Source organism: Tauraco erythrolophus, chromosome 25 (assembly GCF_009769465.1).
Source record: "Tauraco erythrolophus isolate bTauEry1 chromosome 25, bTauEry1.pri, whole genome shotgun sequence".
NCBI classification, from domain to species: domain Eukaryota; kingdom Metazoa; phylum Chordata; class Aves; order Musophagiformes; family Musophagidae; genus Tauraco; species Tauraco erythrolophus.
This window is the reverse complement of record NC_141489.1, coordinates 1,831,998-1,855,790: the sequence shown is the minus strand read 5'-3', so window position 1 is coordinate 1,855,790 and position 23,793 is coordinate 1,831,998. Positions and strand designations below refer to the sequence as shown.

General features: G+C 59.6%; 1 protein-coding gene across 1 annotated transcript in view; it reads right to left on the bottom strand.

The window, feature by feature from the left end:
• SRCIN1 (SRC kinase signaling inhibitor 1) overlaps nucleotides 1-23,793 on the bottom strand; it is a 40,859-nt gene that overhangs the window by 14,848 nt on the left and 2,218 nt on the right. The window contains 2 exon segments of the mRNA XM_086626315.1: nucleotides 68-260; nucleotides 13,159-13,182. Of these exon segments, the coding sequence (XP_086482441.1) occupies nucleotides 68-260; nucleotides 13,159-13,182 (217 nt within the window).

Genomic DNA, 23,793 nt, shown 5'->3' with positions numbered 1-23,793 from the left:
CTGGTACATGGTGCCCGTTCCAGGGGGGGAGGCAGAGCCATGGGGGGAGGCAGAGCCCTGGGGGTACCTGGCGAGCGCAGCTTCGTCTGGCTGGTGGAGCGGGACAAGGGCAAGCTCTGCCGGAACCGGTTCATCCTGTTGAACCCCAAGGGCAGCTCCGCTTCCGACATGGTTTCCAGGGATTCGGCCGAGGCGAAGGAGAGTTTGGCTTGATCGGCCAAGCCGGGCTGGGAGCCCTGGGAGTGCCGGGAGCTCCTGGTCTGGAAGGGGAGAGGGCAGAGGTCGGAGGGGAGCCACGGGGACCCCAGCCCCACTCCACTCCCCTGGCCCAGTGGCATCCTGCTCCGGCGTGCGCTCCGAAGGCTGGTGCCGGGACAGAGGGGCTCCAGCGAGGCTGAGCCGCATCCAGGGATGCTCGGCCCCACATCCCCGGCCGTGCCAGCACAGCGACGCGGTGCCAGCTCGCTGCCTCCCCCATCTCCTGCTCTAAGCATGTAGGACCATCACCTGTCCCCTCATCTCCTGCAACCCTCCGCTGACGTTTCCCGCTCCGGGCTGGCGGCACGCCGCCGCGCAGAGCTCCCACTGCCCTTTACGTTCCTCCCTCCCAGCAACTCACTCGAAATAAAACCAGTGCTGGTGAGAGCGCCCGGGCTCGCATGCAAGCGCCGGAATAACCTTAGCAATTACAGGAGGTTACACATCCATTACGCCAATGAACCAGCTCCCGGGAAACATAAATGCCCGGCTTATTCTGGAAGCAAAGCAGCGGTAAGGTTTATGGCTGCCTGAGCTGGGGGAAAGTAATGGCTTTGGGTTTATAGCAGTAAAAATTTAATATGCCAGGAGTCCAATTTCACACGGCCAAGAGTAGATCCACAGCAGGAAAGTTCAGGATACAGACACAGGTTTTCTGCACAAACACCTCCGGACGCGTGGCCGGGTCCCCTGGGCACTGGCACTGGCGCAGCTGCTGCCTGTGGGTACCCCGAAACGCACGGCTTGATTTTCCAGAGACATGTTTAACGTTGGCGAATCAAACCGAGAGAACAAACAGCTCCTGGGGTGTGGAAAAGGCGGCCTGGAAGGGACAACAGCTCTATTTTAAGACCGAAAAGAAAAAAAAAATCAATAGGAAATGATAACAGCCATCATCATCATTTAAATTACGCACTAATTGGAAGATTTAATTAATCCTGTGGGGCGGGGTTTTCTAGGACTTGCGATGTTCTCGCTGCAGCTAATTGCTGGAAAATCGGCTGCTCCGTGGCGGCGGTGTGTTACACAAAGCGCGTCGGCAGCGCGGATGCTGCGGGTCCCACATCCCACATGGAACACGGGGCTGGAGCGGGCTGGGCCAGCGCTCCCCCAGTCCCATCCAGGGGGAAAAGGGGCTGCAGTGAGCGGGAGGCGATGGAGAGACCCCCATCTCCTCTTCCCCATCACGGCATGCAGGTTTTTGGAGTGTAGGAGGTGGGTTTTGGGGCTCCCGCCCTTGTACAGCCCCAGGAAACCTTGAGGGGCACTGGCTCAGCCCCCCCTCCCCAGGGCGTGTTTTGTCTGGAGAAAATAATCGGAAGGAGAAGATTGCTGTAGCCGAGGGCGGGGGCTGCCGCTGCCACCCCCTCCCTGGGGCGCGCCAGGACAGCAGAGGCCGCGTTGCCACGTAGCATCCCTGTTGCTAAGGGCTGGTGCGGTGCGTCTGCCTCGGCGCATCCCTCAACGCACCGCCGTCCCCGCAGCCCCTATAGCACAGCACCCTATAGCACAGCACCCCAGTGTATCACGGTCTCAGCAGCCCCTATAGCACAACACCCTACAGAACAACATCCTATAGCACAACACCCCAACACATCACAGTCCCCACAGCTCCTATAGCACAGCACCCCAGTGCATCACAGCCCCCACAGCCCCTATTACACAACACCCTACAGAACAACATCCTATAGCACAACACCCCAACACATCACAGTCCCCACAGCTCCTATAGCACAACACCCCAGTGCATCACAGTCCCTATAGCAACACCCCAATGCACCATGGTCCCTACAGCCCAACACCCTATAGCACAACACTCCAACACATCACTGTCCCTATAGCAAAACATCCCAATGCATCACGGTTCCTATAGCGCAACACCCCAAGGCACTGTGGTCCCTATAGCCCTACAGCACAACACCCCAACACCCCACAGTCCCTACAGCCTGCGGATGGCTGTGGGAGGGGGGTAGCGAGCGGGGGGCTGCAGACCCCTCCTGCCTGTGCCCCAGGGCTGCAGCTGACCTCAAGTAACGAAGCCCATCGGCCGGAGCTAATTATGGATCAGCAAAAAAAAAAAAACAAAAAAGAAGAAAAAAAAAAGGGCAAGATGGAAATTAATGGATTTTTAGCCCAGAAGGGACCGTTCTGGCCTGACGCTCAGCACAACGCGCTCTCCCAGCCCCCCACAAAGCCCTCGCTGGCACCATGGTGGGACTCACACCCCTCCTCCTGCATGGCACCTCCGTGGGTGCAGGACCCTCCGCTGCCGGGCGCTGGGCACCCACCTGCCCTGGACCCAGGCGGGACGCTGGCGAGCTGGAAAGGACAGACCCTGCAGTGCAAGGGGGGGGACCCCAAGTGCTACGGGGGGGTCTCTGCTGTTTCTTGCCTATGGCCATTTCGGCCACACTGGCTTCACTGGGGGGTGCAGACACGGGACTCACCAGAGCCTTGCAGCCGCTGTGGCAGCAGGGTGCCAAGGTGCCCGGCGAGGGGGGAGCGCGGTGGCTGCCCCGTCCTTGGCCTCCAGTGGAGCATTAACGAGTCGAGTCCACGGGAATTGGTTTTTATTGCTCTGCCTCCCTAATGACTTATCCTGCTCTAAGGTAATACGTTACCCACGACTCAGCCCCCACACATCCTGCCTCCCACCCCACCACCACCTGGTGCCAACATGGCCTGGCAGCCCCCCGGCAGCCCCGCTGCCCCCCAGCCCCATTCACAGCCATCCCGGAGTAGGTGGAACCTGATCACAGCCACCGAGGCCACAGCACACCCGGAGCGTGCTGGGACCTGATGCTTTCATGCAGCTTCATCCATCACCACCGAGTCTAAAATGGGTCCCCGGATCCCCGCTTCACTGGAGATGCTTTGCGGGGGGGACCTAGTCCTGCCTTGCTGGGTGCCACCTTGGGATGAGCAGTACCTGGACCAGTCTGTGCCAGTGTCTGCATCCACCAGATAGATGTCCCCGGGGGAACACATCACTCCACCGAGCACCGCCCCCCCGCCTGCTGCGTACCAAAGCCCCGCGGCCAGCCCGTGGCAAGGATCGACGCTGGCACCCACCCAGCTCCCAGGGCCACCAGCCACGGCCACCCAGGATCCCACCCCCCGCAGCTCCCAGCTGGGGAGGGCTCTGGGAGTGCAGGATAAATCCCAGCTGCTGCAGCAGCACTCTGCAAGGAAGTGACCGAAACCCACCCTGGACCCCCAGCCTGGCAGCAAAGGAGTTTTGCCCCAGTCCAGACCCCCACTCAAAGGGCTCCGTCTCCTGCAGCTTGAGAAGAGCCCCCCATCCCCCATGGGCACCCAGATCTTTCCCCGCAGCATCTGGAACCCACCCGCGGTGGCAGCGAGGGGCCGGAGGGGAGGGGATGCAGCTCTCCCGCTCGCCGTCCCCGCGCCGCAGCGATGCCACGCTGGGAGATGACCCATTTCTTGCTGAACCAGCGTCACGGCACAGGGTTAATCCGGCGCCGGGTTGGTTTCCGCCACGGCAGAGTGTGCCAGGAGCCATTGAGGCAGGGCTGGCTCAGTCCCTGGCTCAGGGCGAGCAGCAGCAGCATCTCCTCCGAGCCCGGGGTCCCGGTGCCCGCCCCACGCTGCGGCGGGGAGCGCGGGAAGTGGCGGGTTCACGGGGAGAATGTGAAGGGAAGGCAAAGGGATGCGGCTGCCCAAACACAAAACCAAAAGGCACCCAAGGGCACCGGGCAGCTGTTCGGGGGCGCCGGCCCCAGCTGGTGCTGTGGGCAGGAAAGGCACTGAGCATCGCTTTTGGGAGGGCAGAGCTGCAGTGATGGGCACCGAGGTCAGGGCGACCACAGCCGATCTGGGGACCTGCCCACTGCCAGGGAGCGATCTAAAGCCCCTGGGAGCCTCCTGCGTGCCAGAGCAGAGGAAACGTCGCCGGTGCCGAAGCACCAGCAAAGCCGCTCCGCCCTGCCAGCGCCCCGGGGGTGCTATTTCGGTGGTTTTCCCCATGAAAACCCACTCGCACATCACCCGGCTCCCCCCAGGCCCCTCCTGGGGACGGCAGCAGGAACCGCCCCCCCCCCCCCCACGCCGGGAGGACAGGAGCATCCCCAGCCCCTCCACACCCCCTGCGAGGCTTATATAAAAGCAGCAGGATGGGGAATGGGGGGGAAGACTTGGGGGCTTTTGTCTTTTATCTCCCCAGAGCTAAAAAAAGATGCAATTATGCGACTCTTTTAGCTCCTAAAACTCCCAACAATCCCTTTACCGTCAGCTTCATTATATCTGCCTGGCTAGATAAGGATGCTTCCCTCCTCCTTCTCTCCCCTCCCTTCCTTTTGTCCCCATCCTTCCCTCCCTTTCTCTGCTCCCCTCTCCCCGCTCCGCCATCCCCCTTCCCAGCTCCGCAGGCTGAAGGCTCAGGGCTGGAGGGAGGGAGGGAAGGAGCCAGGGTGCCAGTGACGTTTGGGGGGACGTGGGTGAGGAGCGGGACTGTCCCTCCGGAGTTATCCCACTGGAGTAGGGCCAAGCGATGGTGAGCTGAGATGGCTGCTGGGGAGAGTTTAGGAGAAGAGCAGAGGGAGCAGGGGTAGGTGGCAGAAGGAATTTGGAGAGAGCGGAGTTGGGCAGAGAAGCAGCTCCAGGCCTCCCACAGGGCACTGAAAAGAAGATAGGAGGAAAAAACACCAAAATCCAAGAAAAAAATGTGTGCAGAGAGGATGCTGCCCCAGGCCGGAGCAGGGCACGCTGTGGCTGTTCCCACGCCAAACCCAAAGCCACCGGAGCTCGTTAGTATTTCCACTGACTCCCTGAGACGCAGCAAAGGGACCCTCGGGGACGGAGCGGGGGGTCTGCCACAGTGGGGACGGCCGAGCCCCCCCAGCTCCTCGCCCCTACCTGCGGCGGGCTCCGAGTGCCGTGTCGGACTCGATCCGGGGGGAAGCAGCCGGACCCCCCCGCACATCACACACCCCCGTACCGCGGTGCTCGGGGTGTTTCAGCCGTGGTAAGAATATTATTTGCAACAAGGAGATGGGGCAGTAGAAGGGGGGGTCCCTGAGCACCCTCCTGAGATATGCCCACGGCTCCTCTTTCCTCTTGCCAGCCTGTCCTGGCAGACGCCAGCCCCTCTCCCCTCCCAAAAAACAGCCGGGACAGCCAGAACACGGCTCACAAGCACCGATACAGACCTGGACTCGCAGCTGGGATGGACGGATGGATGGATGGACGGATGGATGGACAAGCCCTCGCTGTGCTGTCACCAGCAGCGCCAGACCCTGAGCTCAGCCTCTCGCCAGCACCCCGCCGTCACCAGGTGAAGCAGCCCGGGCTGTGCTGGGCAGCTGCTGCGGGGTCCCCCGGACCCCCCCAGCTCCCGCTCCATCCCACCCCGTTGGATGGATGCTCTGGAGCGGGTCGGGGCTGGCCTGGCATCACCCTCGCACGGGGGCCAGAGCCGTGCGAAGGTCCCGGGCAGGCACGTTGCTCTGCCGCGCCGCCGCCTTCCCCGTTCCCGTCTGTTTTCATCTCCTCTGCCACGGCATGATGGGGATAAAGGCGAGGGCCCCCTAAAATCCACGCCGGCCAGCTTGGGAAACAGCTGGCACGGAGCTGGTGATGCCAGCTCTGGGCAAAGCAACGCAAGCGGTTATTTACCGAGCACATAAAGCTCCGGCTCCAGCCCCTGGTTGGACACTGATCTGGATTAATTCCTCATAATCTCCCTCTCATCGTTTAATCCAGCATCTGACCACTGGTCCCATCTGGGGGTGTGCTGAGCCCTCAGACAGGCGCTGGCTCTCAGCCCCCACGCTGAAGATGAGGAGATGCCACTGGCCACCAGCTGTGATGCCGGGAGTGGGGAAGGACATTCCGGCATCGCTGCTGCACAGATGCTTGAGCCGTCACCAAGCTGTGCCGGGAACCAGCCCGGGCTCTTGCCAGGGCACCAGGATGAGCTGCCGCACTGCTCTGTGCCACCTCCCAGCACAACATGCCTTGAAGTCCACACTGGGAAGAGCCATGGGAGAAGGTGATGGGACCCCTCATGTGGGGCTCCTGCCTGACGCTTCTTGAACCCTCACTCTCCATCGCTTTTCTCCATCTCTGCCTGTCTCCCTATCTATAAAAAAATATATATATATATATAAAAACATCTCTTTCTGCCACTGCCTGCATCCCCACCACTGCCTGCGCATCCCCTCGGGCTGCTGCTCACTCAATTCCCAGACCGTGGCTCAATGGAGTTACTGGGCACCATCCCTCCTGGCAGTGGGGGGATGGTGACACGACAGTGCACTCGGTGCGAAGCAGGACCGGCGTGTCGGCCGCTGGATGGGACAGGTGAGATTTCCAAGCCAGAGCTGAAGGGGAACAACTCTGCGAGCCTGGCCCAGCCCACCACTCCCAGCCCGCATCATTCCCTGGGTAAACAGATCTCAGAAGCAAAGGGATAGGGAAAAAAACAGCAGACACGGTCCCTTTGCCCTCCCACATCTGGAAAAGCCTTTCCATGGATGCCGCAGGTGTAACCCCCATCCCCAAACACCAGGCTCAGTGCTGCTTCCTCGGGCTGCTCGGAGAGAGAGCCAAGCCTCCTCCATCCCATCCTTGAGAAAAACAGGGAGCTCAGCAGGGAAGCCTCTCCCTGTGGAGCAGGGGGATGCTCTGAATGCCCAAAGGAGGGGGTGGGGGACCCCAGCCCGGCCGGGAGCCCACCCAGGCGAGCGGAACCTCGGGGTGCGCCGGGAAGCGGGGTCGGAGCCTCGGCTGCTGCGCTGCCGGAGGGTCGTCGGTGAATAAAGCCGTTAGCAAAGCTGGGAGAAAAACAACATCTGGCCCTCCCGCAGCTCTGCTGCTGGCAACACGGCCAAGGAAAATTTTAATTGAAATTTGAAACTTTTTGTTTTCTTGAAGCAGCTCCGAGAGCTGTTAAAGAAACAGAGGCAGAGGAGGTTGGATTTCCAGGTAAGTGTCCTGCAATGTTGTCCCCCCCTCCCCATTTCTCTGCCTGACCCCATCACAACATCCGGGGAGGCTCAGCCGGGACAACCTGGTCCCACCTGTTTGCTCGGAATCGAGAAGGAACCGTCATGGATGACTCAGCTCAGGCCTCAACAAAGTGGCACCTGCCCATCCCTCCTTCCGAGACACCGGGATGAAAACCCACCGCTGCAGTCCCCGGAGGGGCTGTGCCACCAGCGCCCTGGGGCAGGGGACAGCGGAGCCTCCCCAAAAAAATGAACTCCAGTTGGTGCCTGGATGGTTCCTTTGGGACTGCTCATCCTGCCCAGCTCTCGGCACCAGGAGCCTGGTCGCTGCAACGTAATGCTGACCCCCCCTGCAAACAACCCACTACCGTTCGCTCAGTCATTCCTCCGTCCCTAACGAACCCCGCTCGCCCTTAATTATTGATGCTCCCAGAGCAGGAGCGAGCGCAGAGCTGCAGGCAGCTTTGTAAGAGGAGCAGAGCCCAGGTAAGGGGACACTTCCCCAGCAGACACCTCCTCGCCCTGAGTCAGGCTGCACATCCCTCCCGAGGAGCAGCCCTGGTTGGGATGCAGCATCCCTGGCACCTGGGCATCCCCTTATCACTCCCCGCCAGCCCGGGCATCAGCTCTTCATTTGCAAACCAGTGTCAGCCAGCACAGCCCATCCTGCTCCTCCCACACGTCCCAGCTCGGACACTCCATTCCAGAGAGCAGGGGCTCAGTGGATGCAACCGAATCCCTCCGTGTCCCTGTGCCACGTCGCACACTGGTGGCACCAACCAGGAGCTGGGGACTTCAGCAAAGCCTCCATGCAAGGAGGGGACCTCCAGCAGCCCAGCGCCTGCCTCCCGAGACAGAGGAGCCAGGAGGTGTCCTACTGGGAAGAAAAGGAAGGAAAACTGGAGGTAACTGGGGCTGCAGCAGCAAAGATGGGAGAAAGGAGAGGCCCAGAGTGCTGTGAGCATCGCATGAAGGGACGTAGCACCAGTCTCCAAGGGGGTTCTGGCTTCTCCATCCCCCTCTGCCACCCCCACCCATCTCACTCCCGAACGAAAGGCGTACCGCTCGCGGCAGCAATAATTCATCCAACGTCTAATGCTCAACATTTTGTCAGGATTATCCCGATTAACCCAGAATTAATCCTGATCTCAATGTTAACAGGATTAGCGTTAAAATCGGATTAGTTTTTTCAAACCGGACCCCTTGACTAAGGAAAGGGGCCTTCCCCACCAGATGTGCACAGCCGGCTACCAGCAGCCAGATGTGAGCCGGAGCCGGGCAGGAGCTCCGTACCCCGTGCACGGGTGAAATGGGGAACCTTGAGAAGCATCTCCGTGATGCCAACATCCTGCCCTGCAAAGCTCTTGGCCAAAGACCCGACCCTCCGAAGGTGACAAGCAGGACCTCAACCCTCACACGTTGTGTTCCAAGCACAAAACCCACCCTTTTGCCCTCGGACGTGGCCCGGCTGGCTCCACAGGGCACACGGGTGCCTGGTTGCCCCCTCTCTGTGTTTATCCCCTTCCTGCTGGCACCTTCCTGCGCCTTCGCCCGCCTGATGAATATTTAAAAGCCTGAATCCTCTGCAGCCTCATGAATATCGATGGCTGCTGGTTGCCCAACACAGTGGCCGTCCCTCTCCATCCCTCTTCGGGCACCGGCAGCAGGGTTGGCATCCGCAGGGTGGGCACCTGCCCGGCAGAGGGGAGTAGGATGCCCACCCCGAAGAAGGCGGCTCCACAGGCTGTTCCCACCACATGCATTCAGCCCCCAAAACACTCGTTTTCTTCCCAAAAGCATAGGGGCAAGCAGTCTCGCCATGGGGCAGCAGAAGGTCCCGGTGCCCGAGGCAGGAGCTGGAGCTGGGACCAGCCCCAGGTGCGAGGACACACTGTGCCCACTCATCCTCATCTTCCATCTCCGGGTGCGACCTTGGCTCTGGCAGAGAAGGGGAATCATGAACCTCCCAGCACAGGAGTCAGCATTTTGTTCCTGGAGTTGTTTTCCCCGTGCCTGGAACAGGCACACCCAGCCTGGCATCGGCGGGGACAGGAGCATCCTTGCCACAAGACCCCCAACAAACGGGCAGGGAAAGGGGGGGAGTCCAGAAATAGCGCTGATCCAGTGCCTCCCCTGAGCCTGAGGCAGTCCCAGGGGATGGATTCCAGAGGGGTGCATGGCAGGAGATACTTTTAGGGGTGAGGGTGCCAGTCCTGCCTCCGCCCCTGTTACCTCCATCCCCTGTGGACATCTACCCCGACCATCATCTTCCTCACCAGGGCCAAGCAGCCGCTGCGTTCGATCCCAGCTCTCCAGCGACGCTGCCTTGTGTGACAGCATCTTCCAAAAATAAGCAAATTACAGCATCCTTTAGGGATGCGGGCAGATGGGAAGCAACGCCAGGCGTGAGAAAGCAGCAGAAAGGGGATGGGGGGGGTGGGGATGAAGGGACAAGCCCTCGCTGGGGGTCACAGGGCTGCAGCCACCGAGGGAGGGGAGCCAGTACGGGCTGCAGAGCAGCGGGGTTGGCAGAATTAGTGATGGGGACGTCACGGTGACAGGTGACAAGGCTCAGCTCTTTGGCATCTGAGGCACGATGTGCTTTAACAGCTGTATATGGCAGGCTCTGGCCAACACATGCGGGGGGGGGAAGGCTCCAAGGGGCTGGTGTGAAGTGCAAAAAAATAAAAAAAACCCCACAAAAACAAAAACCCCAAACTTCAGCTGAAAGTGAAGAGCCCCAAAACCAGGATGCTGCGGAAGGTTGTGCTGATGCATCTCCCCTGGGTACTCTCAGGCAAGTCCCCTCATCCCACTGTGCCTCAGTTTCCCCATTTCTACACTAAGGCCGCTCCTCTCATCCCTGCCACAGTCACAAATAGCAACAACACCCAGGACCAACAGTCAGCCGAGCACTGGAGAGACGCTCCTGAGGACAGGCCAGAAAACCAGCAAACACCCCAAAAAAGCAGCGAGCGAGGAGGAGCTGGGAGCCGGCGCTTGGCAGCTGCTCTCCCCTCCCAACTACACCCCAGCACCCTCCTCCCACCAGCAATAAAACATCGGGCAGCAAACGATGGTCCCGGCGGAGCGCGGCAGACGCCGAGGGGATGCTGGTGCCGGAGCCGCAGGATGACGGGAGCTAAACCCGCCTGGCATTTGCTCGGCTCCCGCAAGTAAATCCCGCTGCCCGTCCGTAATCCCGGCTCGGCAAACGCCTCGAGCCCCCGGCTCGGCCGTGCGGTGGAAGTGGCTCCCCGGGAAGGTGACGAGGCGTTCCCGGGAAGCCCCCGCAGCCCTTTTCCCGGGCGGAGGAAGCGGGGCTGCAGCCCGAAGCGAGGCACCGAGCGCTGCTGGAGCGCAGCGTGGGCGGCACAGCCCCAGACACTTGTTTCTAAGACAAATGTCTCCTGTCCCCCTCTTTTCTCCTCTCCACATCCAAGCTGGTTTCCCCCCCGCCCCAGCTTTCACTTTCCTCCCTTTGATGTTCTTTTAAAGTCCTGGCACCAAAGGAGCCCATCCCAGGCTCTGCCTTCGGTTCTTCCCATTCCTTCTCCAGCCCACAAGTGACAGCGAGGAGCCAGCCCACCCCCCACTTAGCCCCCAGTTCTGCATCACCGCTCTCCACAGAGCAGCCCCCTTCCCACTGTGGTCCAGTAAATCATGAGGCTGAGATGCTCCTGCCCAGGAGGGGCTGACACCCAGAACGTGGTTTTGAGTGACCCCAAAACAGGTGGGGTGTGAGCTGGGATGCGGCGTAGGTGATGGAGAGGCAGGTGGGTACCAGGCTTCCCCGACCAAGGGACTCAGAGACTGGCATCAGGTGACGACGGCCACGGAGCGGCCGGATCGATGGCTCCGTGCAAGCACACGGCCTGACCCCGCTGGCAGGAAGGGACATCCGTGAGCTGAGCAGGGCTGGCTCCATCCAGAAGCGAGTTCAGAAATCCCAGGGATGCGCCAGGGCGGGGGGGTAGAGGGGGTAGAGGGCAGCAGCAGGACCCACAGACACAAGGGGCTGGGGACGGCGCAACCGCCAGGACCCCTCTCTGCAGCGACGGCATCGCCACCGACATACGAGAGCATCAGCTCATCTCCAGCACCGAGACCGACAAACACAGCAACGCAGGGCAGGGCTCCCTTTCCCCCAAAGCCCACGCCTGGAGAATCCCAAATCGCAGCCAGTGCCTGCCACTGCCTGCGCCCAGGGATGCCAGGGCAGGCGCAGAGCGGGTCCTGCCCCGGGGACTTGATGGCAGCAGCACGCCACATCCCTGGGTGTCTCTAGGAATTTGGCACAGCCCTTCCCACCATCCGATCCCCTCCGTCCCCCATCAGTCGGGGCTTTGGCCGCAGCTCCCCCCTCTTTGGCTGAGGGATGGAGACAGGGAGGGTGGCAGCTGGATGCAGCCAGGGAACCTAAAGGGTCATGAAAGTTTTATTTGGGGACAAGGCAGCTTTCCCAGCTGAAGGATGAGCCTGCGGCTACAGAAGACCCCAGGGGACACAGGTGGCTTCGGTGGCCTCAAGGAAGCCCCCAGCACCTGCTTGCCGGGATCAGCCTCCCTGCAGGGCTCTCCCCGGGACATGCCATCCCCAGCTGCCGCCAGCTCATGCCCCACTTGGTAGCGGGGTCAGGCAGCCAGAGCCTCCCTGGGCTGGGAAGAGGAGGGTGATTTAACCCATAACACGTTTCCACAGCAGATACAGCCAGGAAGATGCTCCGCTTGCAACGCAAAGGAATTCCAGGCTGGGGTGGAAAAATAAGGAGTTGTCGAAAATGCAGCCCCTGTGGCTGCAAAGCCCTGATTGATGCCAAGGAGGACCTCTTTGGGGTGGGTGACCCCTAAAGCTCATCCTCATTTTACTTCTAAATCACAAAAAATGGGGAAAAAACAAAACAAAACAAAAAAAAAATCCAGGCTTTTGTGCCTTCCACCCCAATCCCAGGAATGTCCCCAGGAGCACGTGGCTGAAATCGGCCGGTGAGAACTCAGACAGCTGAATATTTGGGGGAGCCGCGGCTCACACGCGTTTTACGCTGCAAATACTTCAAGAATGAGCCCTGGGAACAAGTGCACATATTATGCGTTTTATGACTCCTCCGCTCGCCGCTGCCAACCACGGAAAACGCCTGTTTGTTCCACAGGAAGGGCAAAACCCACCAGGGACAACACGCCAAGGTCACCCAGCAACACGCCTGACCTTGATGCCGCTGCCACCGCATCCCTGGGCGAGGAGGAGGAGGAGGAGGGAGGAAGAGGAGTCGCGATGACATGCGTACTGCACCCTGCTAGACAATAGGGCAACTGTTTGCAAGGTGCTGGCAGGGCTCCCCGGGCAGGAACAGACCCTTGGCGCTGCCAGGAGACTCCCCTCGGGGTGCCGTTGGCACAGGCTGGCAGAGGTGGGTTTAGGCACAAAGCTCCCAGTGCAATAAAGCAACATTTGTGCTGCAAAGTCCTTTTTCCTCCTCCCTCTCCACCAACCCACCTCCCGGCACAGCCCAGAGCCAGCATCAGGATGGAGACCCGCAGGTGGAACCCTGAGCCCAACTGGAACAGGCTCTTTTCTGTACTTTTCCCGAAATTAAGGTTTCTGCTGCAGAGAAATAACTCTAAAGCGGCAGGATTTGAGTATTTCTCCCCACTGTTTGGTGATGGTGGTCTAAACGAGAGCAGGGCACGGATTCAGCCCTCTCAGAGAATGGGGTTTGTCTCTGCAAAACTCAACCCAAAAGCATAAGATCCTTCTCCCAAGCTTAAACCACTGCTGAGTTGAGAACAAACTACTTTGGCACTGGAATCCTCAACCAAAAAAAAAAATAAACACCAACCCAAGTTCCCACCCCCCTACACAGACACGGAGATGAGGCGAGGGTGGAGAAGGGCATGCATTGCAAACAGAAGCATGAAAAATCAGAAATACTGACCTTAAAGCTCCAGTAGTTGGGTTGCTAACAAAAAAAAAAATAAAACAACAAAACAAAAGAAAACAAACAAAAAAAAATACCATTAAGATTCTGGTTTGACTTCTGTTTTCCTTTTGAGAATTGTTGACTTTCAAGTGCGACATTAAACCTGCTCTGGTTTCTGCTGGAAGTCCCCTCCCAACGGGCCGGTTCAGTTTCGTGCTGCGAGGGCGGGATGGGGCAGCGGGATCACGCAGGCTGGGACGGTGCGGAGCGCCGAGCGCGGCGCGGGGTGACGCCAGCAGAGCAAAGCGGGGAGCGGGATGGCAGCGCGGCATCGCTACCGGCAGCACCAGTATGACCACACCATCCCAGAGTCCTCGGAGGAGACGTGCTGCTGACGGGTGCCGTGGGAGAAATGGGTGCAGAGCAGCTTCCGTCCCAACGGCCTTTTTATTGGGATCAAAGTTCTTGGCGGCTCTTCACTCCCCTTTCGTGCCCACCCATCACTTTAATTTATTTTTTTTTTTTTTACAGCATTTATTTCCCCGCTGCAATCACCGTGGCTGCAAACCAAGTTTGTTACTTAGAGGATGAATATTTTGTTGTTATTATTATTATTTTTGACAGAAACAAGCTCCCCATCCCCATCAGGCCCTGCAATGCCCGATGACTGCCAAGGAGTTTCCTATCACAGTGCTCCGGGCGTAGGGAAGTTGCAACAACCTTAGACCATCACGGAGTATTTCTCCGAGGACTTTGAGAATCCACTAGCAGGTTTGCTGCTGGGGTATTAACCCTTCTGCTGACCAGGTAAACCAAGGTCTAGCCTACGCATATAAACACAAATTCACTCGTTGGACCATCTCAAGCATCAGCAGGACGCTCTCACTTCAATTCAAGACGCAGTTCCCATTAATATTCCAGAGGACACCAGTAGACCCAGCCCAAGTTCTGCCTCAACCAAAACAAAACTGTTTTAAAAGCGATTGAAGTCAAACAAGCGCGGTGTTTTCATGCAGACAAGCCTCAAGGCACAAAGGTCTTTTCCAAGGGCACGCCGTGACTCAGAAGCAGAACCAGAAATAGAAGTCCGGAGCCGTGATTACCAGGCGCTCTTAGATAACAACCAGCAGGATCCAAACCTATCGTGGGCACGTACAGCTTTTCCAAAACACCAGGGGCTTGAAAGCGAGAAACTGCCTCAAAACATCTTTCAGTCCCAAACAAAGCCCATCCGTCGTGTCCAGCAATTAACACCCTTCGCTCCTGGGCCGCGGTGCCAGGGACAAGGCAGGGTTGGCAGCGCCAGCACCTGCCCGGCCACACATGGGAGCAAAGCCATGCGTTGCCATGTGTCCAGCCGGAGCATCCAAGCCGGGGGTAGAAGCTCAGGCACCCCCCCATCACCGCCAGGGAAGGGGGCTGGGGCAAGAGACCCCTGATCTGGGCAGGGCAGTGCCAGGTGGAGGGTACCCGCAGCCATGGACATGGTGCCTTCCCGGCCAGGGGATGCTCCCCCCTCCCAGTTAGCTCCTTTGTGCTTTGAATGGCTGCAATGAGCCCCCACAATGGGGTCGGGAATTTCAGCCAAATGCTCCAAGCACTGCCAGGAAAACTTGTGGCCAAACCAGTCTGTCCCAGTCCGCAGTGGGAGATGATGCTCCTGACTTTTTCCCTTCTGTAACTTTCTTTTTTTTCCCCCAACACTCCATGCTCTTTATTTTGCTGTTGAAGAGTCTCAGTAATTTTCCTCAGACCCTGATATTACTGATCCTATCTCATGCCAGCCCTTGGTATGTATTTTATTTATTATTTTAGGATGACTGGACAGGCTTATCACAAAGTCCATAAATTACATCCCCACCGCACACAGCCACTCCACATCAAACCGGTGATGAGCCTGTCTGAACCCCAAGTGCTGTGGGAGGGAATCAGGAACATTCTGGAAGAGATTTGGGCTGGTTAGCATGACCCAGAGTACAGGACGGCACAGCACTCACCCTCTCCCAGGTCCCTGGATCCAGTCCCAAAAAAGCCCCTGCACTGGCAGCCCCAGCCCCGGGCTGGATGGGGGACAGGGGATGTGCTGCCTGCCCTGCCCGTACCCCGCTGAGACGTTGGACTGTCCGGGGCCGACAATCTGGCGCTGCCTGCCAGGACCAAGCGGGCGATGGACACCACCACACCGACCTTCTGAGGGCTCCATCTGTTCTCGCAGGCGCTGCTGCCACACCGGGGCTCAGCACCGGCGCTTTGCCCAGCCTGTCCTCCACCCACCCCAAACCTCCCAAAGCAAAGAGGACGCGTTCCCCCAGCACAGGTACCCCGCTCTGGGCACACGCTGTGCCCAAGGACATGGCAGTGATGCGGGACCAGGGCAGCATGAGCAACCACAGCCTTAAGCAGCTGCCCCAGTGCCAGGGGACGGAGCAGGGACAGCCCCGGCGCTGCGCCCAGCTCCCCTGCGAGCCCCGCGGCAGCCGGCCAGGCTGGAAGGGTGGGTTGGTAAAAGGAGATGGGAAGAGAAGGGAGCCAAGGTAGAATTAACATATCGCTGGCTCTTCAAAAGCATCAAAGGGAGATAATGGTCCGAGAGAGGATTTGAAGCGACAGCCTCGTTACAACCGATAAAACGGGCAGCTCGCTTGCAGCAGAGCTGTGCAGAAGGTATGAAGAATTACAAAGGCTGAGGCTGTAATTACAATGAAAGTCATGTCCATGATGCTGCAAAATGATGGACTAAGTAGGACTGTTCCCCCCCCCCCCGCCCCAGCAAAGCACAGACGTGTGCACACGCGTGTGTGCGTGCTTAGGAGCTGGAGCGTGCGTGCAAGCGCAAAATGGGGGTTGAGATGTTCCCGTGAGCCCGAGGCCATGAGGGAACCTGTGCACACACCAATGCTCAGAGAGATGCACCCGTACACGCACAGAGAGGAAAACCAGAGCTGGAGGAATGCAGAGAAGAACATTTTGGAGTTAAGTTGAAAAAAAAAAAAAAATTAGTCTTTGTGATCATCCCAGGAGAAGACCAGGAGGTAAATGAAATCCGGGTGAGTCACTGCCTTGACCAAGGCAGACTTCCCCTGGTTAGCAATTATAGCACAAATCTGATGGTGATTAACAAGGCAGAGCAGAATGTGGCCCTCTAAAATGGGCAGCAGCAGCATCCCCAGCACGCCCCGCCAAAGGGAGGGACAGAGGCAGTTTCATTGGCTTTTTAATTAACTCATTTTCAGGAGTTCCAGGTTCTGATAGAGTCCCCCCTCAGGCACGCCGCCTCGACAAACAAAAATCTCCTTGAAAAATAACGCTGAAGTGAGTTTAATCTGTTTCTCTCCTGATTAAAGTTTTTTTTCCATGCTTTTCGGCACAAGAGAAACTGAATTACAGTGGAAACGGCGAGCTGACGAGGCGGGGAGGCGAATGCAACCAGTAAGCAGATGGAGTGCAGAGCGACACGGACGCTGTGCACTGCAGATACCGGCCTCTGAGCTCTCGGTTATTGCACAAGGACCTCTCCAACCTCAGCAGCCCGGCAGGCAGGAGGCCAGCACGAGACAAGATGGGATGCAGGAGCGCTGGGTCTAGTTCCCGAAGGATCTGGGCTCCTAAGGGGCTAAACCATGACAGTTTAGCCCCTTAGGAGGGGTTTTTGGGTCATCCAACCCAGACCCCACCGTGAAAAGGGCACCAAGGTGCTTGCTTTGCTGCTCCTCTGTAAGGGACAGGCATCTTTCGGCAGGGGCATGGGGTTTACTACACCCCTCTCCCGTCCTTGGCCCAAAGAGGCTCTGGTGGCCATGCAGAGATGCCATCAGAGATGTCATAGCAGGTTGTCACAGCGATCTGATGGCACCACCAACAGACCCCTGGCCTGGCTGCACTGCTCACAGTTTGCCTGCAGGACCACACCATCCATCCATCCATGCACCAGCCTCCTCTCCAAGAGTTTTCCACGGCTCTCCAACAGCAATTATAGCCTGGACCTACAAGGCAGCGTCTCTGAAGCAGCCCAGGTGATATCAGAGCACAAACGCCCTCGGACATCAGCGGGTTTGCACTCCTGACCCTTTCCTGATGCCAACGCAAAGCACATCAGCAGAATGCTGACAGCGATGCACCCCGGAGTAGTGATGCATCAGGACAAATGCTCTGCTGAGGATCAGCCATGCAACTGCTGCTCGGGCTCTAAATCTCCCCTCCGTGGCCTCCACGTCCAAAGTCAGGGACCCCTCTGATGCTGCAGGTGCCCTGGGGTCCAGGCTTGGTGCTCAGCACATCCTCAGCCTGCTCAGGAGAGGGAGAGGGGGGTCTCTGTCCCATCATCACCCAGCCCCTGCACCAGCAGGGGCGGGCAGCAGCCGCACACCCCAGCACAAGGGCTCCTCCACCCTCCATCCCGCTCCCGCGACACGGAGCAGGGCCAAAGGTTTTTTGGGGGGAAGGCAGGGAAACCAGGCAGAAGTTGGGCAGATCAGATTGCAGAGTCGCTATGACAACGGCACGGCGTAGGTGGACCAACACAATAGGGACGTGCAAGGTAAACCCGGCGGCAGCCAGCAGGCAGCGGGCATCCATCCGCTCCCTGCCTGCGCACCGCTGGGCACCTGCCAGGATCCGACCCCCGGCAGTTTTGGGGTGACCTGCACCCTCCTTCAGCTGCCTCCAAGCCCAGGGAAGGGCATCCCTGTGGGCAAATCCCCAAGAAACCCCATGCCAAGGGCACGGAGGGCCACATCCTGCATCCTCTGCAGGGTACCCCAGACCTCAAGGACCTGCAGATCCATCAGCACCGCAACCATCTCCCGGTGGGGCTACAGCAGCCCCGTCCCCCCACACCGCCAGCCCTGCCTCCCACCGCAGGGTCCCAGGGGTACTGGCACCCTGGGGTGCAGCAGAGGGTGCTGCCCCTACCCTGCCCAGCCAGCAGCAAAGCTGGGGGGGGCAGAAGGCACTGAAGCAGTTGCTGTTGGAGGGCAACCTGCTCTTCTCCACTCCCTGCCCAACGCTGCCAGCCCCGCCGGAGCCAGGTCTGCAGCAGCAGCGGGGACAGAGCTGCTTTTCCAGCTGCTGCAGCTTTTTGGCGTTCCATCTCCTAACCCTGCTCAGTGCCAGCCTGGCACCGTGACACCAAAGCACGCAGCAGCCCCAGGATGTCTTGAAAGGACCCCCGAAGCCACCGGCAGAAGGAGTCGAATTTGGGTTAGGAACAGCGGGAAACTTTTGGCATTCACATCATCGCATCCATGTGTGCTGGAGAGGCAGGAATACGGACACCTCACCCAGGCTCGCCATGCCGGTGGCAATGCCAGCACTGCACTCCCCTGAACCGCGGTGAGGAACCGGGGGAGCGCAGAGAACCCCACACGTACTGCTGGGATGGAGTCGGACCCAATTCCTGATGGGCATCCGCTGGGTATCTCCCTGCTGGATGATACCATGGGCCCATCGATGCCCTCCCCAGGGCTGCCATCACCGTCACCAACGCGGCCGTATTTATTACCCACTTCTCAGGGTCTTAAAGATCCGCTTCCTTCTGCCCCGTGCACAAAGCCCAAGGAGAAGCGGGGTGACCCCCAGACTCCTGGCTCCCAGGGACCTGACTCCCAGCCAAACCGTGGGCCAGGTCGCTTTTAATCAGCCAGGAATTGCTCCCAGCAGGGGAAAAAAAAAAAAAGAGAATCAATAGTGACAGCTCTGGCTGCAGTCACAGGGACACACACACACTCGTTCGTGTCACTCCCGCCAGCCACGCACGCTCTCCTCCACCATTACAGCAGTTTGCGACGGCTCACCACGCGCTGCACCTCCGGAGACCAGGACCAGACCCCGGGAAGAGCAACGAAGGGCCCCGCTTCCTGCTCCCTCCGCCCCAGTGAGCTCCCACCAACCAGTTCGCTTCGGGGTGCGTTCCCAATCCGCCATCACCACTGGGTTTGCAAACGCAGAGTGTCCAGGTACCCCATGTCCCGCCTGCACAGGGGCACCCCCAGCCCAGCCTGGCACCCTGAAAGGACAAGACAATGCCAACCTCACACCAAGGCCATGGGCACCTCTCCATGTGCCCAGCTCCATCACCTCTTGGGGGGCTGGAGCAGGATGCTGCCAAGCCAATCCTCGCATCATGGGGGTCCTGCTCCCTAGCTGGGCTGGGTACGCACCCGGGGGTCCTCATAGTGCCAGCAGGTCCCCCACGGGAAGGATGCTCGGCCAAACGAGCTGGAGGCGAGACAAGCCCCCTCATGGTGCAGGGATGCTGCGTGCCCAGGCCACCATCTGCCCGCTCCGGCTGCCCACACCGCAGCCCAAGAAGGGGAGAGGGGAGCAGTGTCCCCCGCAGAGGGACAGGGACATGGGTGACAACGTGGGGTGGCAGGTGGGGCACTGCTGGGGGCTTTGCAGGGCCCCGGGTGCACCCAGGGAGAGCAAGGTGAGACCCCCCCAGCTACTGCACCAAAGGGCGACACAGGGACGATGAGACCCCTGAACAGCCCCCGCTCTCCGCCGCAAGCCTGGGAGTGGGGTGACCCCCAGGAAAAGGGAACATAGGAGGGTTGGAGGGAAAAGGGAAGAGTGCCCCCACCCTGGGGCTGAGCCCCGCGGCCACGGGAAGGGCACGACCGGGGGCATCGGTCGGTGATGGGGGTGGGAGAGGGGAGCCGGGATCTCGGGGTGGGGGATCAGGATGCTGGGGTGGGAGGAACACCAGGATACTGGAGGAACGGGGAGGTCGGGGGACTGCAGTAGACGGAGGCGGACACCGGGATACAGGAGGGGACCGCGACACCGGACCCGCACCCCCGGAGGGATGGGGAGGGATGGGATGGGATGGGATGGGATGGGATGGGATGGGATGGGATGGGATGGGATGGGATGGGATGCGCCCCGCTCTGCCCCACCGGCCCCCCCTCGCCCCGGTACCTGCGGCAGGTGAGCCCGGCCCGGGATCCGCAGCTCCGACGTGCCAGCGTTCGCCGCGGCCGCTCCGCGGGCCCGGGGGGGGGGATGCGGGCGGGGCCGAGGCCGCTGCGCGCGGCGCGGAGCGGAACCGCCGCCTCCCGCCGCCGCTGCGGCCGCCGCCGGCCTCGCGCGCCCGCCCTTATAGGGGCGCGGTCGCCATGGCAAACCGCGACTCCACCTGCCGCCGCGCCAGGCGGGGGCGCGCGCTCCCGGCGAGGGCGGGGCGAGGGGGGGGGGGGGCGGGACAGAGCGGGGGGGGCCGGGAGGGGGTCGGGGTGGGATGGGGGGGGGGGGTGTGCTGGGGGCTGGCGGGGGGGGGCACGGAGCGCAGCCCGGCAGGTACCGTGTGCCCACGCCGCGCCCCGGCAGGGGGGCACGGGCGGGCTGTGGGGTGGGCACGGGCAGCACCGTGCGCGCGCACGCGCGTGCACACGCACACACATGCACACACGTGCACACGCACATGCACACGCACGCACAGGCATGCACACAGGCATGCACACACGTGCACGCACACATGCGTACAGGCATGCACACGCATGCACATATGCACACGCATGCACATATGCACACGCATGCATGCACACGCATTCAAACGCACATGCGTACATGCATGCACACGCACAGACATGCACACACGCACCGACATGCATGCAGAGACACGTATACATGCATGCACACGCACATGCACACACACATGTACACACATGCACACAGACATGCGTACAGGCACGCGCACACTGGCATGCACGCACACACACATGCACGCACACGTGCACATGCGTGCACATATGCACACACATGCATGCACACATACATTCAAATGCACATGCACACATGCATGCACACACACATGCATGCACACGCACAGACATGCACACACACATGCAGAGACACATGTATACATGCATGCACACACACATGTACACACATGCACACAGACATGCGTACAGGCATGCACACACACGAGCACACATACGCACATGCATACACATGCACACACACACGTGTACAGGCGTGCACACATGCACACACACACGCACACGCATGCACACATGCATACATGCATGCACACACACATGAGCACACATACACACATGCATACACATGCACACACACGTGTACAGGCGTGCACACATGCACACGCATGCACACATGCATACATGCATGCACACACACACATGCACACACACACACATGCACACACACACACACACACACACAGAGACAACCCCCATAAGACGCTGCTGCAGCACGAGGTGCTGCCGGGCTCTCCCCACCCCACCCCAGCACCCTGGGGGGCTTTGTAGCCCGTGCAGGAGCTGCGCGAGCCCTGGTGCCACCCTGCACGCAGCACCCGGGCCGCCCACTCGCGAGGGCTTGGCACGGCCTTCGTCACCCCCAGGACCCCGAATGCCCCAGGAGTTTTTCCTTCCTACAATTTCCTTCCTACAGCAGCCAAGTTCCCCATTTGATTTGGGGAAACTGAGGCACGAAACCAGCTGCGGCAAACCAGCCCCTCCCCAGCCTGCCCACCCCCGTGCCCACCTCCTGCCTGCACCCCCTGCCCGCGGGATTGCTCCTGCCCCACGCAGCACCAACGCACCCACAGCTGTGATGCCGGTGGGACCCTCCGGCGAGGGGGCCGGCTTCGCGGGTGCATCCACCTGTGCCAGCCGTTATTTAGTGATTCCAAAGCCAGATTTATCCCGGGCAGCTGCAAATCTGCTGCTGCCGGGCACCGCCGACACGGGAACACGCAGCCCCAGCCTTTTCAGTATTCGGGGTTTTTCAGGGGTTTTTGGTTTTGTGGGTTTTTTTCCTGCAGCAGAGCTGGACCAGCCCAAATCCCAGCTTTTATGTACTTTTATTTCGACCTGAGAAGAGGCTGGTTCTGCTCCGGCTCCGCTGCGGTGTTTAACCCCGAGGTGCCCACGTACGCAGGGCTTAACTGCGACACGGCTGGCACACGCGTGTTAATCCGGTCACGGGCCCAGGAAGATGCGTAATCCCTTATTTCCTGGGGTTTATCGTTTCTCTGCCTAGAATCCATGCGTTCCCGGTCGGTGCGTGCCCTCGGAGCCCCGTGCAGAGCAGCACATCCGAGAGCAAGGTGGGTATCAGGGAGAGACGGGGAGGGGCGAGGGGGAGGTCACCCCTTAAACCATCATATCCGCGTTTTTCCCAGTGTTCCCAACTTTCTATACATTGGGTATTGGCCGCCGCGGCGGTGGCCCCCGCCAAATCCCACATCCCAGAGCACTGATGATGGGGAGACGTGAAACCCGGCCATGCCATCCCTGTCCTGCCAGCTTTACACCCCCCTCCATGGGGCAGGATTTACCCCAGTTGCAGACCCGCTGCCCAGCAGCCCCCTCCTCCGGATTCCCATCCCTCTCCTTACTCTTAACATCCCCATTTAACGCGTTCTCCCAGCTGGGTTTTAAATTCGCAGCTCTGCTCGCGGTCTGTTGGCACAATCATTTCCCTGGATTTTTTTTCCTGCTCTCTTGTATATACCTACGATTAAAATTAATATCGCGCTCGCTTTCCCATTCCCGCACGCGAGCACGGCGGCGTTTTGCTGCGGGCTCCGCCGCGCTGAAAGGGATGTTGACATTTATGAAATGTTTCTATTCACCTCTGGTTTTGTAAACTCTCTCATATGTGATTTTTTTTTTTTAAATTAAAAATTTAAAAAAAAAAAAAAAGCAAAGCCTGTGATCTGCGATACCTCCCGGGCTGCCCTAGAAGAGCAAAGCAAGTTTCAAACGTTCCAGGCAGGCCCGGAGTGCTGTATCCCAATGTCATTTAAAGGTTGGCACCCGGGGTTCCCAGTGTTTCTGGTTTCATTTTTTTCCCTGTTATTATTTACTGCCTGCAGGGAAAATGAAGAAAAAAAGAAAAAAATATAAAAGGATTTGGGTGGGTTTTCATCTTTCCCCACCATTGCAAACAGGTGATGCTCGTGGCTGGGCGGACGGACGGAGCTGTGCCCCTGCCCAGCACCCTGCACGCCCGCACCGGGCAGCCCCCACCCCTCAGCCCCCCCAGCCCCAAAAAGCCAGTCTGGGTTCAACCGGTGCCAATAGACACCTGGACCCCCCCCGAGCCCCGCTGGGCACCCACCAGAGCGAGGGGGTGCAGAAACAAAGCAGCTAATTCCAGAATCCAGCTCATCTTTCACCTTAGAAAAACCCACCAGAGCCGCTCAGCCCCCGAGCCAACACCAGCTGGATTTTTTTTTTTATAGCTGCTGCTTAAAAAAAATAAAAAAAAGTCTTTAAATCATCGTAACGATCGGGGAAAGGTTCCTGGTTATTTACCGAGAAACATCACTCTGCGGCTGCAAACGTCACCGCTCGGTCTCGTGCCCGGCAGCGCAGACACGGACCGGGCACCGTGTGCCGCACCCTGCCCGGCGTGTGCCACCGGCGATGGCACAGCCGCCATCGACAGCGAGCCCTTTGCCAAAATCCGGATGCTCGGCCGGTGCAAACCAGCGCAGCGGCGCGGGATTTGGCCGCGACCCTTCGCATCCAGCCACGAGCTTTTTGCAAGGAGAGGGGGCTGCGGAGTGGGGGCCCCCCCTGCTGCCCCCCCCAGGCAGCACTGCTGGGGCGAGGGGAGGTGAGAGACAGGCAGCAGCTTGGAGGAGGCAGCGATGATGATGATGATGCTGCCACCTCAGCG